General features: G+C 39.4%; 1 protein-coding gene across 1 annotated transcript in view; it reads right to left on the bottom strand.

The window, feature by feature from the left end:
• Window positions 1–471: 471 nt before the first annotated feature.
• eif4eb (eukaryotic translation initiation factor 4eb) overlaps window positions 472–22,021 on the bottom strand; it is a 39,797-nt gene continuing 18,247 nt past the window's right edge. The window contains exons 5-7 of the mRNA XM_061895051.1: window positions 16,083–16,196; window positions 1,314–1,453; window positions 472–1,244 (exon numbers count right to left, since the gene is read on the bottom strand). Coding sequence (XP_061751035.1) covers window positions 1,130–1,244; window positions 1,314–1,453; window positions 16,083–16,196 — 369 coding nt within the window. The 3' untranslated portion in view covers window positions 472–1,129. The remainder of the gene's footprint in view (window positions 1,245–1,313; window positions 1,454–16,082; window positions 16,197–22,021) is intronic.

The following is a 22,021-nucleotide window of genomic DNA, read 5'->3' as shown; positions in this document are numbered from 1 at the left end:
ACGATAAGGTTGCAGCTCAGAGAGGATATCTTAATGCTCTAAAATTGATTTTCAAATCAAAATGTTGATACTTTGATAGTACATGTTTTGAGGTAAAAATATCAAGAGCAACACAATGGGAAGTACTATTGAAATCTTGTATAAATGACACGGTTTAGTTGGAACTACTTTTTCTTCCGCCCGGGTACGTGTTATGCGTGAAAACAGCAGACAGTGCGAAAAGAAACTCGGTCTGCCAATTGTGGGCGGACCCAAGAAACAAGTCTGAAAAATACTGTATTATACTGTAGGTTGTGCAGTAGCTTACTGTTGGTCGATATTTTTTTGTAAAATGCAACAAAAAAACAGAACTTAACTGCATTTAAGAACAGTATATAACTGTGATTTTTTTTTGGTATTTTTACTGTAATTTTTTACAGTGTGGATTTAGTGTATCACAAGAAATAAATAAAATAAAAAAAACACACACAATCCATTGCAAAATTATATTTTCATCATTAACACTGAACAAATAACAGTCATTAATTAAATATATTTACCAACAAATGTTATCACGTGCAACAAAAAAGCATAAAACCGTGTTGCACAACTTAATGATAATCAGGCAACATGATAGAATAAATTACAAAGGTTTAAGGTATTACACAATTACAGCAAACAACTTATGCTGTAGAAAATATTTTGTTGCATCTTTGGATAGTCTACAATTAAAAAAAGAAAAAAAAGGTGTACATATTTGAGCGTAAGATTTTGATGTACTCTAAATAGAAACCAGTGAAATAATACGGCATTGGCTGTTTACATACACTGCAATAACCTACCACAATATTTTGATGAAAGGGCCTGAAGCGGATGCTTGAACATGTTCACATTATATTCCTGTTAACATGTTTAAATGTCATCATCTAGTTCGAAACTTCATGTCTACTTTTTAAAAGTAGTACTTCCCCTCCAGAGGCAGTGTCTTAAGGCAGTTAATACCAAAAAATTGCTATCTATGTAAACAAAGTGTTATTGTTTTGCAAAATGGAGACTCAGCTAATTCTGTGGTCCAAGTCTTGGGCAGGTATTTGGCATGTAGTCTTGGATTGCCTTCCGCACAGTCTTTGCAAAAAAGTAAACATACTTCTCAAACAACATATTTGTTCTTGGTGGTCGAGCCACTCTTGGTTGCTGTGTCAGAGTGAGATTGGTAGCCAATAGTCATCTTCATAGGGAGCCTCAACCGCTCCTTGTAAACTCTCCTGTTGATGGGAAAAAATATGAGAAGGACTGGCTGGCAGTTCCAAACCTGCAAAAGGGAACATCCTCACCCTATGTGTGTCACAGCTTCACGGTTGTCATAGTTCGATGTCCAAACAGCGATTTTATCTCCTTTTGTGCGGATGTTGACCACAGCTCCGCAAACGTCGTCGCTGTAGTTGTCAAAAGCCTCTCCGACTAAGCACAGGAGCTGGAAAAGTGATGAATTACTACGGATGTGAAGGGGTATATTTATGATGGCAGATTCCTATTCGTAAAAATGTTACTACAGTGGTATCCCGGATTTAGTATGACCACATTTCGTGTTAATTTTCAAAACCATTTCGACCTGGCTTTTGTATAGCGTGTCGGTTATTGTACAGCTAAACATTGAGTGTAACAAACTAGCCTGCCTTTCCAACTATCATTTGGTGGAATCCAGTGCCTAAACAAGGGATGCCGGGTGTTGGGGACTCATTCGCTGAGATTCCTTTATTAAATATCGATAATTCAAGACAGAACTTGTACTACTAACTGGTAGATGATAATCAGCTTGGAATAATCCCCAATAAAGCAACAGCACACAAAGGTTTGTACAACAATTATTCCTCCAAGTCTCAAAGTCACGCCTGCTAATAAAAGTTAGTGTCAGTTTGAAGTAAACGCCACTTAACTCACGTTGGCTACTATGGTGCGCTTAACTAATCCACAGTCTAAGCGATCCAGTAAGTGAACATTTTAAATAAATCACTGGGTCTCTCTTATTTATATAGTACACACACGCAGTGGCTGTCAACACTGGCTTCTGGTGCATCACTAAAATAGGTCTGTGTGCAATATAAACATGAAAAACAATTCCTATTGTTAGAAAATGGACAATCACCTAACATGCTAACTGATTCTGTTAATTTATATTACAAAACCCAAAACAAGTGAAGTTGGCACGTTGTGTAAATTGTATATACAATTGAATAGATTGCAAAGACAAGATATTTAATGTTCGGACTGAGTAATTTATTTATTTATTTATTTTTGCAAATAATCATTAACTTAGAATATAACGGCAGCAACACATTGTAAACAAGTTGTTTCATGGCCATTTTTACCACTGCGTCACATGGTCTCTAAACACTCAGTAAATGTTTGGGAACTTAAGAGACAAATTTTTTAAGCTTTTCAGGTGGAATTCTTTCCCATTCTTGCCTGATGTACAGCTTAACTTGTTCAACAGTCCGGGGTCCCCGTTGTCGTATTTTACTCTTCATAATGCGCCACACATTTTCAATGGGAGTCAGGTAGGCCACACTCTTTTACTACGAAGCCATGCTGTTGTAACACATGCAGAATTTGGTTTGGCATTGTCTTGCTGCAATAAGCAGGGGTGTCCATGAAAAAGACGTTGCTTGGATGGCAACATACGTTGCTCCAAAACCTGTATGTACCTTTCAGCATTAATTGTGCCTTCACTTTGGGCCCTAATACACCCCCCAGACCATCACAGATGCTGGCTTTTGAACTTTGCAACTTTAACAGTCAGGATGGTTCTTCTCCTCTTTGGTCAGGAGGACACGACGTCCACAGTTTCCAGAAACAAATTGAAATGTGGACTCGTCAGACCACAGAACACTTTACCACTTCGCATCAGTCCATCTTAGATGAGCTCGGGCACAGCAAAGCCAGCGGCATTTCTGTGTGTTATTGTTTCGCTTTGAATGGTAGAGTTTTAACTTTCACTTCCGAATGTAGCAACCAACAGTAGTTATTGACAGTGGTTTTCTGAAGTGTTCCTGAGCCCATGTGGTGATGTCCTTTACACACTGATGACGCTTTTTGATGCAGTACCGCCTCAGGGTTCCAAGGTTACGGGCATTCAATTTTGGTTTTTCGGCCTTGCCGTGATTTCTCCAGATTCTCTGAACCTTTTGATGATATTACGGATGATTAGATGGTGAAATCCCTGAATTCCTTACAAAAGCTCATTGAGAAATGTTGTTCTTAAACGGTTCGACAATTTGCTCACGGATTTGTTCACAAAGTGGTGACCTTCGCCCCACCCTTGTTTGTAAATGACTGAGCATTTCATAAAAGCTGCTTTTATACCCAATCATGGCACCCACCTGTTCCCAATTAGCTTGTTCACATGTGGGATGTTCTAAATAAGTGTTTGATGAGCATTCCTCAATGTGTTCAGTCTTTTTTGACACTTATGCCAGCTTTTTTTAAACATGTTGCAGTCATCAAATTCCAAATGAGCTAATATTTGCAAAAAATAAAGTTTACCAGTTTGAACTTTAAGTAGCTTGTCTTTGCAGTCTATGCAATTGAATATAGTTTGAAAAGGATTAGCAAATCATTGTATTCTGTTTTTATTTACGATTTATGCAACATGTCAACTTCGCTGCTTTTGTTATATTTGATATATCATGTTACAGGTCTGTGACGTAACATGAATACCATACATTAATATTATTTTACTTCATTGTTATTTTATTAGGGCTTCTCAGTGGCAAAGGGGTTAGTGCGTCTGCCTCCCAATACGAAGGTCCTGAGTAGACCAAGGTTCAATCCAAGGCTCGTGATCTTTCTGTTTGGAGTTTGCATGTTCTCCCGTGAATGCGTGGGTTCCCTCCGGGTACTCCGGCGTCCTCCCACTTCCAAAGACATGCACCTGGGGATAGGTTGATTGGCAACAGTAAATTGGCCCTAGTGTGTGAATGTGAGTTTGAATGTTGTCTGTCTATCTGTGTTGGCCCTGCGATGAGGTGGCGACTTGTCCAGGGTGTACACCGCCTTCCGCCCGATTGTAGCTGAGATAGGCAACAGCCCCCCAAAGGGAATAAGCGGTAGAAAATGGATGGATGGATAGATGTTATTTTATTACTATTATGTTAAAGTTACTATTGCGACAAGCGGTAGGAAATGGATATACTGAGTGTAACTGTAATTAATCAAAACACAGTAATGGATCTGTGTGATCTTTACAAGATGAAAATAACAACTGCATTGTATCTTGCACATGCACTTTTATTTTAGTTGGCTTGTTGTTAAAATACTTCCCTGCTATGAGATGTTACATTATTAATGCTGGTGCACAACTTCTTATAAATCTTTGTTTAAGGTACACAAAATACATATAGTACTGATAAGAGTACCGTTGAATACTGGTATCAATAAGGAATATCAATATTGGTATCGGCCACCGATAAAATCCTAACGCTATACATCCCCAGTGCCAATTGCCACTTCATGTGCTTTTTAGCCTTTTACAGCATTTTCTAGTTTTGCTAGCTCAATGTGAGTCCAAAGAAAGCAACGGACACGCGATGTATGGTTTACAACATTAAAAAGTATATGCAGAAGAACCGGGCAAATATTTTGACTCGGAGGGCCACATTGAAACAATAAAATGGGCCTGGGGGCCAGGGCATATGTGTGTAAAAAACAAACATATTTAGCTGTAAAAATCTGCTGGACAGTATGTGAGCTTCGGTCCCATTTCTCAGGAACACTAATACAAAAAAGTACAATAATGTCTGATAAAAAAAAACATATCAACATTTTTTTTTAACATAATGAGAAACCCAGAATGCACATAAAGAATGTAGGCTTTACTATATTAACTATGAACGATAAAACACTGAATATTAACATATAAACGTCGCTCCTCTTTTACTTCAGACCACCTCTTTGATTGACATCTTTTACAACCCCAACAAAAAAAGCAACAAACACGGCAAAATATGAACGTCAAGGGTAAAAAAAAAACCTACAGTCTGATTTAATACCACTTTTCTGCAGAACCTTGTTGGAAAAATCTGCTTCCCCATCTGTCCCTGACACCCGCGTTTCAGGCTGGCTACTCTGGAAAAAAACCTCGCCCACACTGCTTGGTGCCTCTTCCAAGCTGATGTGACGTAACATATAACAATAACTTGTATATCACTCAACGTGCAGATACCAACCACTGAAATACTTTCTATAGTTCAAGGCTTACGGTGCTTTGAAAACAGCACTGCATGTCATAATGACAGTTTGGATGACAAAGGTCTAAAAAATATTTGTGGAGGGGGGGCGTGGCCTGCGGACCTGCAGCGAAGCGGGGTGTGCAAGGACCGACTTCGAGATCAGCGACAGGTGCGTAGATGGCCCACCTGGGCCTGGTTATCTAATCAACTGACGCTCTGTTAAAATGCAACAGCAAGGAGGAGAGAGGTGGCAGAGCAGGAGCGAGAGCTAGCCTGAGAGAGACCCAGAACAATTGCTGGAAAGCAAGAAACACCTTTTTGCAAAATAAAAGAGTGTTGTAACCCGGACACTGGACTGTCATGTCGATGCTTGGTGGTCTGGAGGATCCACGGGAGAAAAATCTCCACAATATTATTTGCATTTTGCCCAGGTCTTATCTAAAAGGTTGTTGACTTTGACCCCTCACCCACATTCTTTCCTTCATATTTTGTTCAAAGTATACAAACCTGTAGACATTTGTCAAGGGTGGAACCCATTATTAATGTTTACATTGTTTCTTACGGAGAAGTTTACTTCAACATAGAAACTTGTCTATTTGTGAACCCTGGTCAAAAACCAAATAAGTTTGTAAATAAAAGCTCTACTGCATTTCAATTAAAGTATACAAGATGTTCATCCATCCATCCATCCGTCCATCCATTCTCTACCGCTTATTCCCCTCAATGTCCATTTATCCATTTAATTTGTTTTTCTACATGTAAGACTCTCAATTATTCTAGATAAAATGTGTTTTGATTTTTTTTTAATGTCTGAAGGGATATACATTGGATTTACATGATTTCATGTACACACAGTACAAGCCAAAAGTTTGGAAACACCTTCTCATTTAATGCATTTTCTTTATTTTCATGACTATTTCCATTTTAGATTGTCACTGAACGCATCAAAACTATGAATGAACACATGTGGAGTTATGTACTTAATAAAAAAAGGTGAAATAACTGAAAACATGTTTTATATTCTAGTTTCTTCAAAATAGCCACCCTTTACTCTGATTACTGCTTTGCACACTGTTGGCATTCTCTCAATGAGCTTCAAGCACACCTGTGAAGTGAACATCTCTTGAAGCTGAGTTTTCAGTTATTTAATCTTTTTTGGTTAAGTACAAAACTGCACATGTGTTTGTTCATAGTTGTGATGCCTTCAGTGACAATCTACAATGTAAATACTCATGAAAATAAAGAAAACACATTGAATAAGGTGTGTCCAAACTTTTGGCACCTACTGTATATTTTTGAAATGACCTTTTAGATAAGATTAAAACAAACAAAAGTACAACTGTATGGTTTATTACAAGCTGCCATGTGTGTTAGTTATTCAGTCAAGTAAAATGACTGTGATACAAGATTGTCCACAAGTTATAGACACAATAATTATTAAATATTTTCTTTAGCCTTAGAGGCAAATGGTAAACGGTAAATGGGTTGTACTTATATAGCGCTTTTTTACCCCTTTTTAAGGAGCCCAAAGCGCTTGTGGCCTGTGGCTAAAGTATTGACAGTACAGTATGTACTATTCTTTAAGTATAGTTAGAGAGACGCCTGTGTGTCACAGCCAGTGACCTTTGCAACAGCAGGACAACACATCAGAACTCAGCATGGAGCGCTCTTATTTTCTTTTTATCTGTATGCCTCATGTACAAATATACTGAGACACAACTCTTGATTGATTAAAGAATCAATCGGGTTGAGACCGTTACATAATCCCTCAATACTAAAATATGTTGGTTAGTTCTATTCTTCAAGCATTGTGTAAACAATTAGGAGGTAATACATTCCGTTTTTTTTTTTTTTGCTTTCTACCTTTCATTGCTTTTTTGCTGTGTTTCAATTGGCACATTTTTGTACTTAAACAACAAAGTGTATACTACAGAGAGAAAAATAAGTACCGTATTTCCTTGAATTGCCGCAGTTACATTAATTAATTTAAAACCGCTTTTCACTCCTGCGCTTACCAAAGGCATGCGGTAAAAGTAAGCATGCGCTAATTATTTTAAAACCTCTTCTCACTCCAGCACTTACCAAAGGCATGCAGTAAAAATGTCAGTGTGATGTAAGGATACCATCATGAAAAGCACATTTAATGAAAAAAACATTATTATGGTCTTACCTTTACTTATAAATGAAGTCCATGCCAGCTCCTTCTGATCAAAAGCATCGCTAACTTGTTTATAGAAGTCTTCCTTATCTTTCTTCAGTTTTAAAAGTCTCTGTCTCGATGGAGAGCTTCCTTTATTACCTCGTGCTTTGATTGAAAGTCCAGTTTAGAAAACTGCTATCAGACCGGTGCTATCAGTTAGCTCGGCTCGTCAAGTGCGGGCGACGACAGAATTATCCTCGGACAACTAACTACCCCTCCCGTTCTGCTACGTGGGTGATCTCTTTATCCCAACGCTGCCACCAGGAAGTGTTATTGTATAAATGATACACTGGGTATTTAGGACTGGAATATGCTTTATTTCAGCTCGGTTGTTTACATAGCCAGCATAGGAGTGTTACATCCTAAAAGGTCCGTCATATCCGTCCCAGCACATATCACGTCACTCTTTGTCACTTCTTCTGCAGCAGAGTAGTCGCAAGAAGGATCACTAGCGCCCTCTACCACCAGGAGGCGGGAGTCATTTATTGACTCATATTTGACACACGCAGCTACGGTAATGTGACTGTCTCGAACCATCGACTTGCGGGTTCCCAGGTCCACCAAGGAAGGACATGGCTTCAGCAGTTTGACTTTGTTTATTTTTCAAAAAAAGCTCAGTCCAGGTCGCTCTTCCGCTCTTCCTCTCCGCTCGCTTTCCATGGCCGCCTCCTCGCCGCCATCTTGGGCCGGGGGCTCCAATGTGCCCTGCCTGTCTGTCGGACCGTCGGCTCCACCTCTCCACAGGTATATTAATAAAACATAGCTGCTTACTGTTCTTTTTAGCATACCGGTATTCAATAGCTTGGACCTTAAATCCTACTGAATAGCTCTTAGTCTTCTTCTCTTTATGCGATTTCAAATTACCGGTATTGAAATCAGCCTCCTCCATTTTGAAGATGATGACAGGGGAAGTGTGACTCGTGACGTCACGAGTTTGGCCCGGCGGTAATACTAAGCATGCGCTAATTATTTTGCAAAGCGAGTTTGACCCTTCAGTAATTCAAGGCCGGCGCATACTATATATACAGGCGGCAATTCAAGGAAATACGGCAATCAATATGTGGCTAAATTATGTAGGTTTACTTCCTTACAAATATATACAAAGTCCATCATTTTAATTATACTGTAGATTTATTGTAACAGAGATAAATACAATCTTCAAAAAATAACATTAAATAGAGGTTCTGAATTACTTTGTATTTAATTGAGGGAGATAAGTATTTCATACGAATGCAAACCATCACTTATTACGCTGTGGAAAAAAACCTTGTGGACAAGCATAGAGGTCAGATGTTGTTTCTTATAATGGTTTAAGATTTAATGGATTGGCGACTTGTCCACGGATTATCCCGCCTACCGCCTGAATGCAGCAGAGATAGGCTCCAGCACCCCCCGCGACCCCAAAAGGGACAAGCGGTAGAAACGGATGGATGGGTGGATTACATTTATATAACACTTTTCTAGACACTCAAAGTGTTTCACAGAGAACTCAGAACCCATCATTCATTCACTCTACATTCACACATTCATGGTGGTAAGCCAAATTAGTAGCCACATCTGCCCTTGGGTGGCTGTCAATTTGGGCCTAAAGCCCCTCTAACCAAAAAGCCCTCATGTAGCTGTAGTTGGTCAGCACGGTTGCAAAAATCTCAGGGGGGAATATGGTCAGACGAAGCAGAAAGTTTCCACCTCCATGTCTGAAAGTAGGGATGCTGTTGTTGGGGCTCATGGAGTTGAGCATTTCTCATCATCTCGACTTGATGCCAAAACAGCTCAATTGTGGTTTCATGAAACCACATCACATTCCCTCGTATTATGTCTGAGTTATTCAGGTGTTGATTGTTGAACATTAGATGGGCCTTACATGTGTCTTCTAGAGCAGGGAGACCATGGTGGCCCAATTGAATAGCAATCTATTCCAACAAAGTGAAATGGATCAATGTTACTAATGTTTTACCTGGTGACCGTAATCCCAACTCCCCTGTGATCATGAACCAGCTCCTCCCAATTAACTCTGGGCTAAGTTTCTCATCTTTCTTACAATCATTCTTACTTTGCCAGGTGAAATCCTGCATGGTGCTCTACAGATATTTATTCTATTTCAGAATTATCACGCCAATAGTGGTGTAATAAAAAAATACTGCTTATGGTCTTGTAGTCTATTCCAATCTCATGCAGGTCTACAGTGCTACTTTGAAAGTTATTTGGTCTTGCCAGTAGTGGTGGAGAGTTATGGATGGAAGAGACTGTTTATGAGACAAGTGTCTTTTATCCACATGACGACATGAGAATAGGAGTGCTTTCTTAAAGAGGAAATGCACGTTTTGGGGAATTTTGCCCGCATTTACAATGCGATATGAAATAAGAAAAGTCTTTGTTTTTCTGTGCATTCTAAATATTAAAAAACGCAAGCAAAAGGCAACTATCAATGCAGCAAATGAGATTTGGCCTATGTTGCCTATTAAGCACTCAAAAAAACCAACAACAACAACAACAAAAAAAAAACAACAACGGTCCATTTATATCACATCACATCAGACATACTTTATTACCGTAATCCCCGACGGGAAATGCCGTGACCTGCCAAAGATGTAGCAACATTGTTATGGTAAGCGTTATCGCCGCCTAACTATCCGGTGTTGTGACATGTCAACTTTCTTGTCATTGTTTCTACAAGCACTGTATATGTATGCATGTATGTATATATATGTAAAGTCCTGGTCAAAAGTTTACATACACTTGTAAAGAACATAATGTCACGGCTGTCTTGAGTTTCCAATAATTTCTAAAACTCTTTTTGTTTTGTGATACAGTGATTGGAGCACATACCCAAAAAACATTCATGAAGTTTTGTTCTTTTATGAATTTATTATGGGTCTAGTAAAAATGTGACCAAATATGCTGGGTCAAAAGTATACATTCAGCAATGTTAATATTAGGTTACATGTCCCATGGCAAGTTTCACTGCAATAGGGCGCTTTTGGAAGCCATCCACAAGCATCTGGCAAGCTTCCTGTTGAATTTTTGACCACTCCTCTTAACAAAATTGGTGCAATTCAGCTAAATTTGTTGGTTTTCCGACATGGACTTGTTTCTTCAGCATTGTCCACATGTTCTAAATGGGGTTTAAGTCACGACTTTGGGAAAGCCATTCTAAAACCTTAATTCTAGCCGGATTTAGCAATTCCTTTACCACTTTTGACATGTGTTTGGGGTCATTGTCCTGTTGGAACACATAACTGCGCCCAAGACCCAACCTCCGGGCTGATGGTTTTTGGTTGTCCTGAAGAATTTGGAGGTAATCCTCCTTTTTCATTGTCCCATTTACTTTCTGTAAAGCACCAGTTCCACTGGCTGCAAAACAGGCCCAGAGCATAATACTACCACCACCCTGCTTGACGGTAGGTTTGGTGTTCCTGGGATTAAAGACCTCACTTTTCCTCCTTCAAACATATTACTAGGTATTGTGGCCAAACAGCTCTATTTTTGTTTAATCTGACCACAGAACGTTCCTCCAGAAGGTCTTATCTTTGTCCATGTGATCAGCAGCAAACTTTAGACGAGCTTCTGGTCGCTTCTGGGGCAAGGGCTTCCTTCTTGCATGGTAGCCCCTCAGTCCATGGTGATGCAAAACTTGTTTGACTGTGGACACTGACACCTGTATTCCAGCATCTTCAAATTCATTGCAGACCTGCTTTTTGGTGGTTCTCTGTTGACTCTTGATCATTCTGACCAATTTTCTCTCAGTAGCAGGTGATAGCTTGCGTTTTCTTTCTGATCGTGGCAGTGACCAAACTGTGCCATGCACTTTATACTTACGAACAATTGTCTGCACAGTTGCTCTTGGGACCTTAAGCTGCTTTGAAATGGCTCTAAGTGACTTTTCTGACTTGTTCCAAGTCAATGATTAATTTTTTCAGATCTGTGCTGAGTTCCTTTGACTATCCAATTGTCGCGTTTGTAACCGAGTGTAATGACTGCATCACATGAGCCCTATTTAAATGGGCTCAGAGAAGTCAACAGGTGTCGTCAATCATAATCACTTACATGCCATGAAGCTAATTTGATTTGATTGTAACTTTTCTACAGCACCAAAATTGATAGTGTCAGTTGCTGTATGTATACTTTTGACCAAGCAGATTTGGTCACATTTTCAGTAGACTCATAATAAATCAATTAAAGAATCAAAATTCATGAATGGTTTTTGTGACAAATAAGTATGTGCTCCAATCACTCTATCACTGTATTTTTTTGAAAAATGGCACCTTATGGCCATAAGACGTAACAGCACTTTTTGTCCATTTAGATACAAATTGTGTTCATGTATGAGATCTAGGGCCTCAATTATGGCCCAATTAAGAATTAAGATTATTGTTATCAATATTGAAATCATGATTACTGATTGTTAGGTAAAGCAGTGTTGGGGTGTGAACGTAATACCATCATGTAGTTTTTAATGTCTAATAAAAAGGCTTTAGATAAACGTTATCCATTTATCTAAAGACAAATATTCATTTTTTTTTTATTATTTAATAATATCAACTAACTTTTCAGCTTTCTGGTATTACATGATGTCTTTATCTCTATTTTTACATTTGGTAGCTCTTTTTAATTATTATTTTTTAAAGTTGTGCACATCTATATGTACATGTAGATGCTGTATCGGGACTGATCCATTAAGAGTTTGCGCAGAAATTTGTTGTATAGGAATTAACTATACACAAAAAAATGAAAGAAAATGCTGTGTCACATGAATGGTTTTTGAAGTAATACTTTTGTTACATACAAAACACAAGTAATGTAAAAAATATGGCGTTTACTTTTTATATCAAAATAAAACACAAAGAAGTTTGACTGATGAAGATGAAGTCTAATAAACAAGCTTTACTCTTCTCCAAAACCTTCTAGTGGTTCAGTACAACAGTTCGGCCAACAAAAAAAAAAACAGGAGTGACACCTCTCACATTGAATACACATTCTTTACAGCCTGTTACAGTCCATTAACAAGTAAAAAGTCAAAGTGTTTTCCGCCGATGCTGGTTAATTTTTAGGGCATTAAGGCAAGTGACGAGGGCGGTCACGGCACTTGCCGCGGTTGCCGTGTGTATATATATATATATATATGTATGTATATATATATATATATATGTATGTATATATGTATATATATATGTATGTATATATATATATATATATATATGTATGTATATATATATATATATATATATATATATATATATATATATATATATATCAGGGGTCGGCAACCCGCGGCTCCGGAGCCGCATGCGGCTCTTTGATCACTCTAATGTGGCTCAGCTGCATAATTTTCGACCCCCCGATAATCCTGAGAGATATCCGGAGTTTAATGTCTCTCTCTGAAATCACCCGGGGCCAACATTCTCCGATTTTCACCTAATCAGTAATATATAGGGCGTGCCCTGTTGGCAAAGCTTTTACAGTCCTCTAAAACTTGTCAACGCGCCCGCTTTTACACAATGCTCTCTGCGTGCCAGCCTCTGATGATACACGACAGTGACTGCAAAGCATACTTAGTCAACAGCCATACATAGGTTACACTGAGAGTTGTGATAGAAACAACTTTAACACTCTTACTAATATGCGCCACACTGTGAACCCACACCAAACAAGAATGAAAAACAAATTTCGGGAGAACATCCGCATTGTAACACAACATAAACACAACAAAACAAATACCCAGAATCTCATGCATCCCTAACTCTTCCAGGCTACATTATACACCCCCGCTAGCACCAAACCCCGCCCCCCAACCCCAGCTGAAAAGCTAGTTAGCTCTCGGTGATCACGGGGCCCCCGATGCACGGTTGAGGTGGGAAGGCACATACATATATATATATATATATATATATATATATATATATATATATATATATATATATATAGACACACACACATACATGCATATATATATATATAACAATAATAATTACATACATACACACACAAACAGGCCGGCAGGGCAGCAATCCAGCCCCGGAACCCACTGTCTACCGAGAACCAGCCAATCACTTCACCCCCTCTCACAGGTCCGGGTCAACACTTCTCCACCCCAGGGACAACCCCCGATAAGCACGCACCCAGATGACGGCCCGACACTGGGCTTGAAGGACGGCGCTGCAGAGCACGAGGGCAGGCCAAGGCCGACACCAGACAACCCAACCAACACAACAACTAACGTGATTGAAGCGGGCAAGTTCGCCAGCCCCGACAACCACCACGCGCTGCCACAAACCACATCAACAACCCCCCTACCGTCCCTCAGGGTTTGTACACCTTTTCCATGGCCAAATTCAAGCATTTTTTTAAGGACTAACAAGATCAATTTTCCAGTTTTTCCAGTACTCTTCAAAAGGCGAAAACCAGTGTGAATCAATCCATAACCTTGTTGTTTGAGGTCACCAAATGCTGACTGTATGAAAGATACAGAAAATCAGCTAAAAGCTAAGCCTAACATTGAAGCAGCAGTTATCATTAACAGAATGGGGATAGAAAATAAAGCAGTGTTTTTGTAGACTGTTCAATGTCATTGGTGTTTGCAAAAGTGTCTCCAGTTGTGTTGATTTTCAAATGTCTTGTTTTACTTTTTACTTGCAGCACTCAATGACATCGAACAGCACGGATTGATTAACACCGTATTTGTGCTTTTAATGTGCATAATGTGATATAAATACACGCACCCACAAAATGTAAATTCCACTCATTTAATAACAAAACTGTTCCACATTGATATCAGGATAATAGTTGGGAAAATATTTTGTTTTTTTTCACAACACCTCGGTCACCTTTCATTAAGCATATCTAGTAGCCTAATAACTGTGGCTATGATAACAAATAAACAAAAAGACAAAAGTTAACTTGTTTTGCTTTCACTGAGGTAGCCAGACAAGTTAAGTAGACAACAATTATAATAGAGCAAGAAATGCATACAACCATGTTGTGTAAAAACTACAAAATCCTTCATATACTCAGTTTTAAGTTGTGAAAAAGGTTACAAATTATACATTACATGACCTTAACAGTACAAACAAGTTTAATAATGTAACCATTTTAATGCAATTAACCAAAACTACAAAATGTAAATTAACTGAGGGTCAGACAAGTTAGGCAGACAACCAAAATAATGGAGGGGAAAAAAAATAAATTAATCCAAAGTTTGTATTTGTCATTTTCCATCCAATGTTCATTAAAGCGACAACCTGCCGGCATGATGGACCGATGCAACACTGTCCTATTGGGGGTGATACAGAGCCATATATACGGCTCTGGCATGACAACAACCTAATGTAAGGGCTTGTGCAAAGGCAACAGATCCCGCGTGTAGCTTTCATTTTTAAGGAACCCTATATTATATAATTAGCCTATTGAGTCAGACTACCGAGAAATAAGATGAACATTTTCAAGCATTTACAAGCACTTGACCCAAAACTCAAGCATTTTTTAAACCTCGACAGCACAACATTAAAATTCAAGCATTTTCAAGGTTTTTAATCACCCGTACGAACTTTGCCCCCTGCTCCGGACCCAGCAGCCACAGGCGCCCACACCACAAACGGCTGCAATACCCCAGACCACAAGAACCACTCGGTCAAATAAAAGTGACCGAAAAATCACGACCGACGACCACACGCCAAGAAGACCAGTAAGTGCTAGCTTGCCAGTCAGCCCAAATGCTAACACGCAAACAAGAGACATCAACACCACCTTCCACTAAAAAATCTTCGCTCCCAAACCCGCACAAACACACCACCGCCCAAACAATTGTGACACAGCACTTACAAAATCAGCAGGTGTCATAAACCTAATTTTCCAAGTGTATATACTCCCTATACTTATTGAAGACACAGACTTTGAAGGAGTAGTCCTGTCCTAAATCTATTTGCTTGACCCACCGCTTCAGCTATGTAGCCAAGCTTGCTTTAACTGATGGTTGTTATGGCCCATCGCTGCACACTCCCCATTTGAAGTGGGGTCCCTACTTGTATTTGCATTTTTTCTGTGGCTAAAGCTCTACTCTTTTTCTATGACTCTTTGGAAAAAGCAAGAGCAGATATTGTAAGAACCTCTTGTCCAAACTCAATGAGCTCAGACCTATCGCAAATGATCTGACCAATGGGCAAAAAATTTCATGGGAAATTAAAATATTTGACATTGTTTAACAGCAATCGTTGCCACAATGTAACATGGTCAAGGCAACAAAGTAGTGGTTAAAAAAGGAGCACATTAAGATCCTGGAGTAGCCTAGCCAGTCTCCGGACCTTAATCGCATTGAAAATCTGTGGTGAGAGCTGAAATTTCGAGTCGCCAAGAGACCGCCCTAACGTTCAGAATTTGAACTGCATCTGGAAAGAAGAATGGACAAAATTCCCTCCTGAGATGTGGACAACCATGCTGCCAAACTTCTGCTGGGAATCAAATACATATTACACTTAATCAAATAGAATATTTATAGCAATTGTTACTTACTTTTTGTCTGAATAGTTTTTAATTTTCCCCTTTTGTTGAAAGAAACCTATTGTAGAAGTTTTGCTTTGTGGGTAGGTGAACTTACAAAATAAGCAGGGGATCAAATAATTACCCCCCAACTGTATGTTATAGAATATAAATAAACAGAGCAGCCAAGAGTATAAGCCTACTGTTTCCAACCAGAAGCGATCCAGATCTAATTTCCTCTGCTGCTTGTTGAGTGTGATCAGCCAGCGCCCTCCACGCTTGTTTCTCTCATCCTCCCACATGGGCTCAATGCCATCCTGCAGCAAAAGTTCACATTGTTTATTATTTCAACATTGTTCCCAATGTTCAACCATATAATGAGTCCACATGTTACATTAAGAATTACAAAAAAGCATGTCTACATCACAGGGCTTCTAATACTAATCCACTGTTAATAATGGTAGGCTTTTCCAAGGTTACATCGAGACACCAAATAGCAACACTTTAATGGTAATAATTACCAGCACTCTAGAAAATGTGCACACATGTTTACTCATTCACAATCTTTATGTAAGACTAGAAGACACATTTTTTTAATGCGTTCTAATTTCGTAACATACAGCAAGTGCATTAATTTGACTTTTTTTTTTTCAAAGACATCCAAAAAACAACAATACTCCATTTACATGTCATGACTTGAATATTAACCAAGTACAGTTATTAGCAATATTTTTGTTGAAGGCGATAACAGAGACAAACCATTTTTAGCAGCACCGTGATCACCGAGAGCTAACTAGCTTTTCAGCTGGTGACATACAGTACTGATGCTGTTGCATCAAGTTGGTAAAGGTTAATTATAAATTATAAATTATGCCTTTCATCTAGATGTGGTCATAAACTGAGACTTTGGTCAATTTTGACATCCAACTTATACCTAGCCATGCGAGAAAGACACGAAAAAAGACGCTAGTTTGCGGCACTTATTTACAAACCCTGTTTCCGTATGAGTTGGGAAATTGTGTTAGATGCAAATATAAACGGAATACAATGATTTGCCAATCCTTTTCAACCCATATTCAATTGAATGCACAACAAAGACAAGATATTTGATGTTCAAACTCAAAAACTTTTATTTTTTTTTGCAAATAATAATTAACTCAGATTTTCATGGCTGCAACATGTGCCAAAGTAGTTGGGAAAGGGCATGTTCACCACTCTGTTACATCACCTTTTCTTTTAACAACACTCAAAAAGCATTTAGGAACTGAGGAAACTAATTGTTGAAGCTTTTAAAGTGGAATTCTTTCTCATTCTTGTTTTATGTAGAGCTTCAGTCGTTGAGCAGTCCGCTGTCGTATTTTACGCTTCATAACGCGCCACACATTTTCGATGGGAGACAGTTCTGGACTGCAGGTGGGCCAGGAAAGTACCCGCACTCTTTTACAACGAAGCCACGCTGTTGTAACACGTGGCTTGGCATTGTCTTGCTGAAATAAACAGGGGCGTCCATGATAACGTTGCTTGGATGACAACATATGTTGCTCCAAAACCTGTATGGACCATTCAGCATTAATGGTGCCTTCACAGATGTGTAAGTTACCCATGCCTTGGGCACTAATACAATCCCATACGATCATAGATGCTGGCTTTTGAACTTTGCACCTATAAGAATCCGGATGGTTATTTTCCTCTTTGTTGCTGAGGACACAACGTCCACAGTTTCCAAATATAATTTAAAAGGTGGACTCGTCAGATCACATAACACTTTTCCACTTTGCATCAGTCCATCTTAGATGAGCTCGGGCCCAGTGAAGCCAACGGCGTTCCTTGGTGTTGTTGATGAATGGGTTTTGCTTTACATAGCAGAGTTTTTACTTGCACTTACAGATGTAGCAACCAACTGTAGTTACTGACAGTGGTTTTATGAAGTGCTCCTGAGCCCTTGTAGTGATATCCTTTACACACTGTTGTCGGTTTTTGATGCAGTACCGCCTGAAGTATCAAAAGTCCGTAATATCATCGCTTACGTGCAGTGATTTCTCAAGATTCTCTGAACCTTTTGATGATTTTACGGATCGTAGATGGTAAAATCACTAAATTCCTTGCAATAGCTTGTTGAGAAATGTTGTTCTAAAACTGTTTGACAATTTTCTTAAAAATTGGTGACCCTCGCCCCATCCTTGTTTGTGAATTACTTAGCATTTCATGGAAGCTGCTTTTATACCCAATCATGGCACCCAACAGTTCCCAATTAGCCTGCACACCTGTGGGATGTTCCAAATAAGTGTTTGATGAGCATTCCTCAACTTTATCAGTATTTATTGCCACCGTTTCCAACTTCTTTGTCACGTGTTGCTGGCATCAAACTCTAAAGGTAATCAATATTTGCAAAAAAATTTTTTTTATCAGTTTGAACATCAAATATATTCAACTGAATATGGGTTGAAAATGATTTGCAAATCACAGTATTCCTTTTATCTTTACATCTAACACAATTTCCCAACTCACATGGAAACGGGGTTTGTATTTTATTTTTTTCATCTAAACGGAAAATATGAACGCCCCATCAGTTTGCATTCTAGTGAGAACAGACATTGTTCAGTAAGTCCATTCATCCATTTTCTTCCGCTTATCCGAGGTAAGGTCGCAGGGGCAGCAGCTTAAGGAAGAAAGTCCAGGCTTCTCTCTCCCAAGCCACTTCGTCCATCTACTCCCGGGGGATCCCGAGGCATTCCCAGGCCAGCCAGGAGAGATAGTCTTCCCAATGTGTCCAGCGTCTTCCCCGTGGCCTCCTAACGGTCGGACGTGCCCGAAACACCTCCCTAGGGGAGGCGTTCGGATGGCATCCTGACAAAATGCCTGAACCACCTCATCTGGCTCCTCTCGATGTGGAAGAACAGCGGCTTTACTTCCGGATGACAGAGCTTCTCACCCTATCTCTAAGAGAGAGCCCCACCACCCGGAACTAATTTCGGCCGCTTGTACCTGTGATCTTGTCCATTCGGTCATAAACCAAAGCTCATGACCATAGGTGAGGATGGGAACGTAGATCGACCAGTAAATTGAGAGCTTTGCTTTCCGGCTCAGCTCCTTCTTCACCACAATGGATCGATACAGCTTCCACATTAGTGAAGATGCCGCACAGATCCGCATGTCGATCTCACAATCCCCTCTTCACTCACTCGTGAACAAGACTCTGAGGTACCTGAACTCCTCTACTTGGGGAAGATGTCCACCCCAACCCGGAGATGGCACTCCACCCTTTTGCTGGCAAGAACTATGGACTCGGAATTGGAGGTGCTGATGCCCATCCCAGTGGCTTCACACTCGGCTGCGAACCGGTCCAGTGAGAGCTGAAGATATTGGCAAGATGAAGCCATCAGGACCACATCATCTGCAAAAAAGCAGAGACCTAATCCTGCAGCCACCAAACCAGATACCCTAAACGCCCTAACTGCACTTAGAAATTCTGTCCAAAAAAGTTATGAACAGAATCGGTGACAAAGGGCAGTCTTGGCGGAGTCCAACCCTCACTGGAAAGGGGTCTGACTTACTGCTGGCAATGCGGACCAAGCTCTGACACTGATCATACAGGAAGCGGACCGCCATGATCAGACAAGCTGATACCCCATATTCTCCAAGTCTACAAAGCACATGTAGACTGGTTGGGCAAACTCCCATGCGCCCTCAAGTATAGAGCCGGTACACAGTTCCACGACCAGGACGAACACCACACTGTTCCTCCTGAATCCGAGGTTCAACTATATAGAGTAGCCTCCTCTCCAGTAAACCTGAATAGACCTTACCGGGAAGGCTGAGGAGTATGATCCCACGATAGATGGAACACACCCTCCAGCAATTACAGCCTTTAAGGGGAACTGCATTTTTTTGGAATGTTGGGTATTCACCATCCTTATGTAGGACAAGAACACATGTTTTTCTTTTCGGAAGAGTGGAACCAAGCGTCTTTCCGTGTCGTTCTCACCATTTCCGGGTCTAAGTTGTTTGTCAAATGGTACCAACTTGTCGGAATACTTACTTGTCTTTCTTCTACCAAGGTGAGAGGCATGATTTATGTTCTAGAATAAACTTCCAAGGTGCAAAGATGCGAGGAAACAACTCACCCGTCAATCATGTCGAAATGAACACACAAGCTTGTGATCACGGCGCTGCTAAAAATAGATTGTCTGTGTTAGCGCTTACAACATTACTAAACCTTGGTTAATACTCATTTGGCAGGAGCAATAAACTGTCAACACATTTAAATCATCATATCTAACTGAATACCAATGATTTTCACACGTTTTTTTGTCATACGTGTAGCTATGATAAAGAACACATCTTTTAGCGTGTTTTATGAACTCATAGTTTGCTTAACAGTAATATATTAATCTTAAAAGCAAAAGGGACCAGACGTCCGAGATCAAAACTAAAATATAATCCCATGAAAGGAGGAAAAAAAACGGTCAGCTATTTTTAAGTTCAAAAAACATTATGATTAGGTTATATATACATGCGTATATCCTACATAAACAATGTACGAAAACAATAGATATCTATATATCTTAGGGGCCTATACACGATATCTCTGTTGCTGCAGCAGCAGAGAGTTTATTCTATCTTGACACTTTGTATTGATATTTTGTATTACATTCATCCATTAAATGATAATGTTTACAGTGATTGTTTTATATGTATTTTTTATGCATGTCGCTTTGGATAAAAGTGTCTGCCAAATACTTAAACATAAACATATATAAACTCCTGAAAGTCGTTATATACGCTAAAACCACCAATCTGTTTCTCTGGATTCAGAATAAAACCAAATCTGTCTTACCCAGCAATGTTAGTATTTGAATATTGTTACTTGAAGCTGGCTAAATTTAGACTTGTATGATACTGTATAGCCACTGTCCATCTGATTGTCTAGTTAGCTAACATATATTACCGGCCCCAACACAATCTGGACTGTGGTCCAAACTTTTACCCCTGTTGGCTTTTACAAACTTTATCTTAATCATTTATTTCAACTTTATGTTATACAAGTATGACATTTTTAAATCTAATTATTTTCATTGACAAGCAATTCTATTATGGTCATACTCTTGTTTGCTAGTGGCTACGATTTCAGTACTATTGAAGATCTTTGCTCCTTCTCAACTCTGTTGTAATATTCTTTTCACAAAATATGACCAATAGTACCTTAATGTTAACTCTTACTTGTGAAAAGTAATCCCCCGATTCCTATTTTCAACAGTCAGCTCATTTGAGCAGGAAAACGGTAAACACCATCTTTGTTTTCTATCTCTCAACTGTCAGTTTAGGCTGCTTGCAGGCTCCTCATCACCACTTCAAGATGGCGACCGAATTTCTTGCGTCACAGCAGCCAATGCTGCGTCTACTTATAAGATTTCTATGCTCTCAACACTCCATGGGCTATTTATTAAACTCCTCCCCTTCCTCCTTTCAAGACGTGCTTGCCCTATCCCACCCACTGCACTGACCCACAACAACAAAACTCAAGGAAATATTTGTCGATGTAGCTTAACTACATTCACTTTTTAAACAAATAGCGATTTCCGTAGTTTAGCTAATTTTAGACCCATATAGCGCTTAGCTAAACTACATGCTACAAAAGAAGAGGGGGGGGGAAAGAAAGAGAGGACTGGACTCGTGCAACTTCATGGGCAGGGGACAAAATATATGGGAAAAATCAATTGGTTTACGTATAACACAATCCATTATTGGTTGGTTCGTTTACAATGATAATTCACGATTGGTTAAGATTAGGGCAAAACATTAGGAAGGGAAATCACACGCACATCCCAAATAACGACGAGAGGGAATATTCAAGCGGGCGATTTGTATATCAAAAAAAGTAGTGGAAGATGGCAGAGGATTCTCTTCCTAAGATTTTTCTTTCAGCGATGTAGACGACGTCCAGGAACCTACAATGCGTCAACTTGGCCACATTTGGACAAATGTATGCATGTGGATAAAGCAATGGCCAAAACATTAATTCTAGTTGGTTACCATGTAGATAAAAACTGCTCTCGACGGGGTAGTCTGTTTAATTTTTGACATTGAACATTTTGAAACATAAACAACATGACGGCAAGACATTTCTTATTTCATGCTATGA

The sequence above is a fragment of the Nerophis ophidion genome, linkage group LG03, assembly GCF_033978795.1.
Source record: "Nerophis ophidion isolate RoL-2023_Sa linkage group LG03, RoL_Noph_v1.0, whole genome shotgun sequence".
NCBI lineage: Eukaryota > Metazoa > Chordata > Actinopteri > Syngnathiformes > Syngnathidae > Nerophis > Nerophis ophidion.
This window is presented reverse-complemented; position numbering and strand designations above follow the sequence as displayed.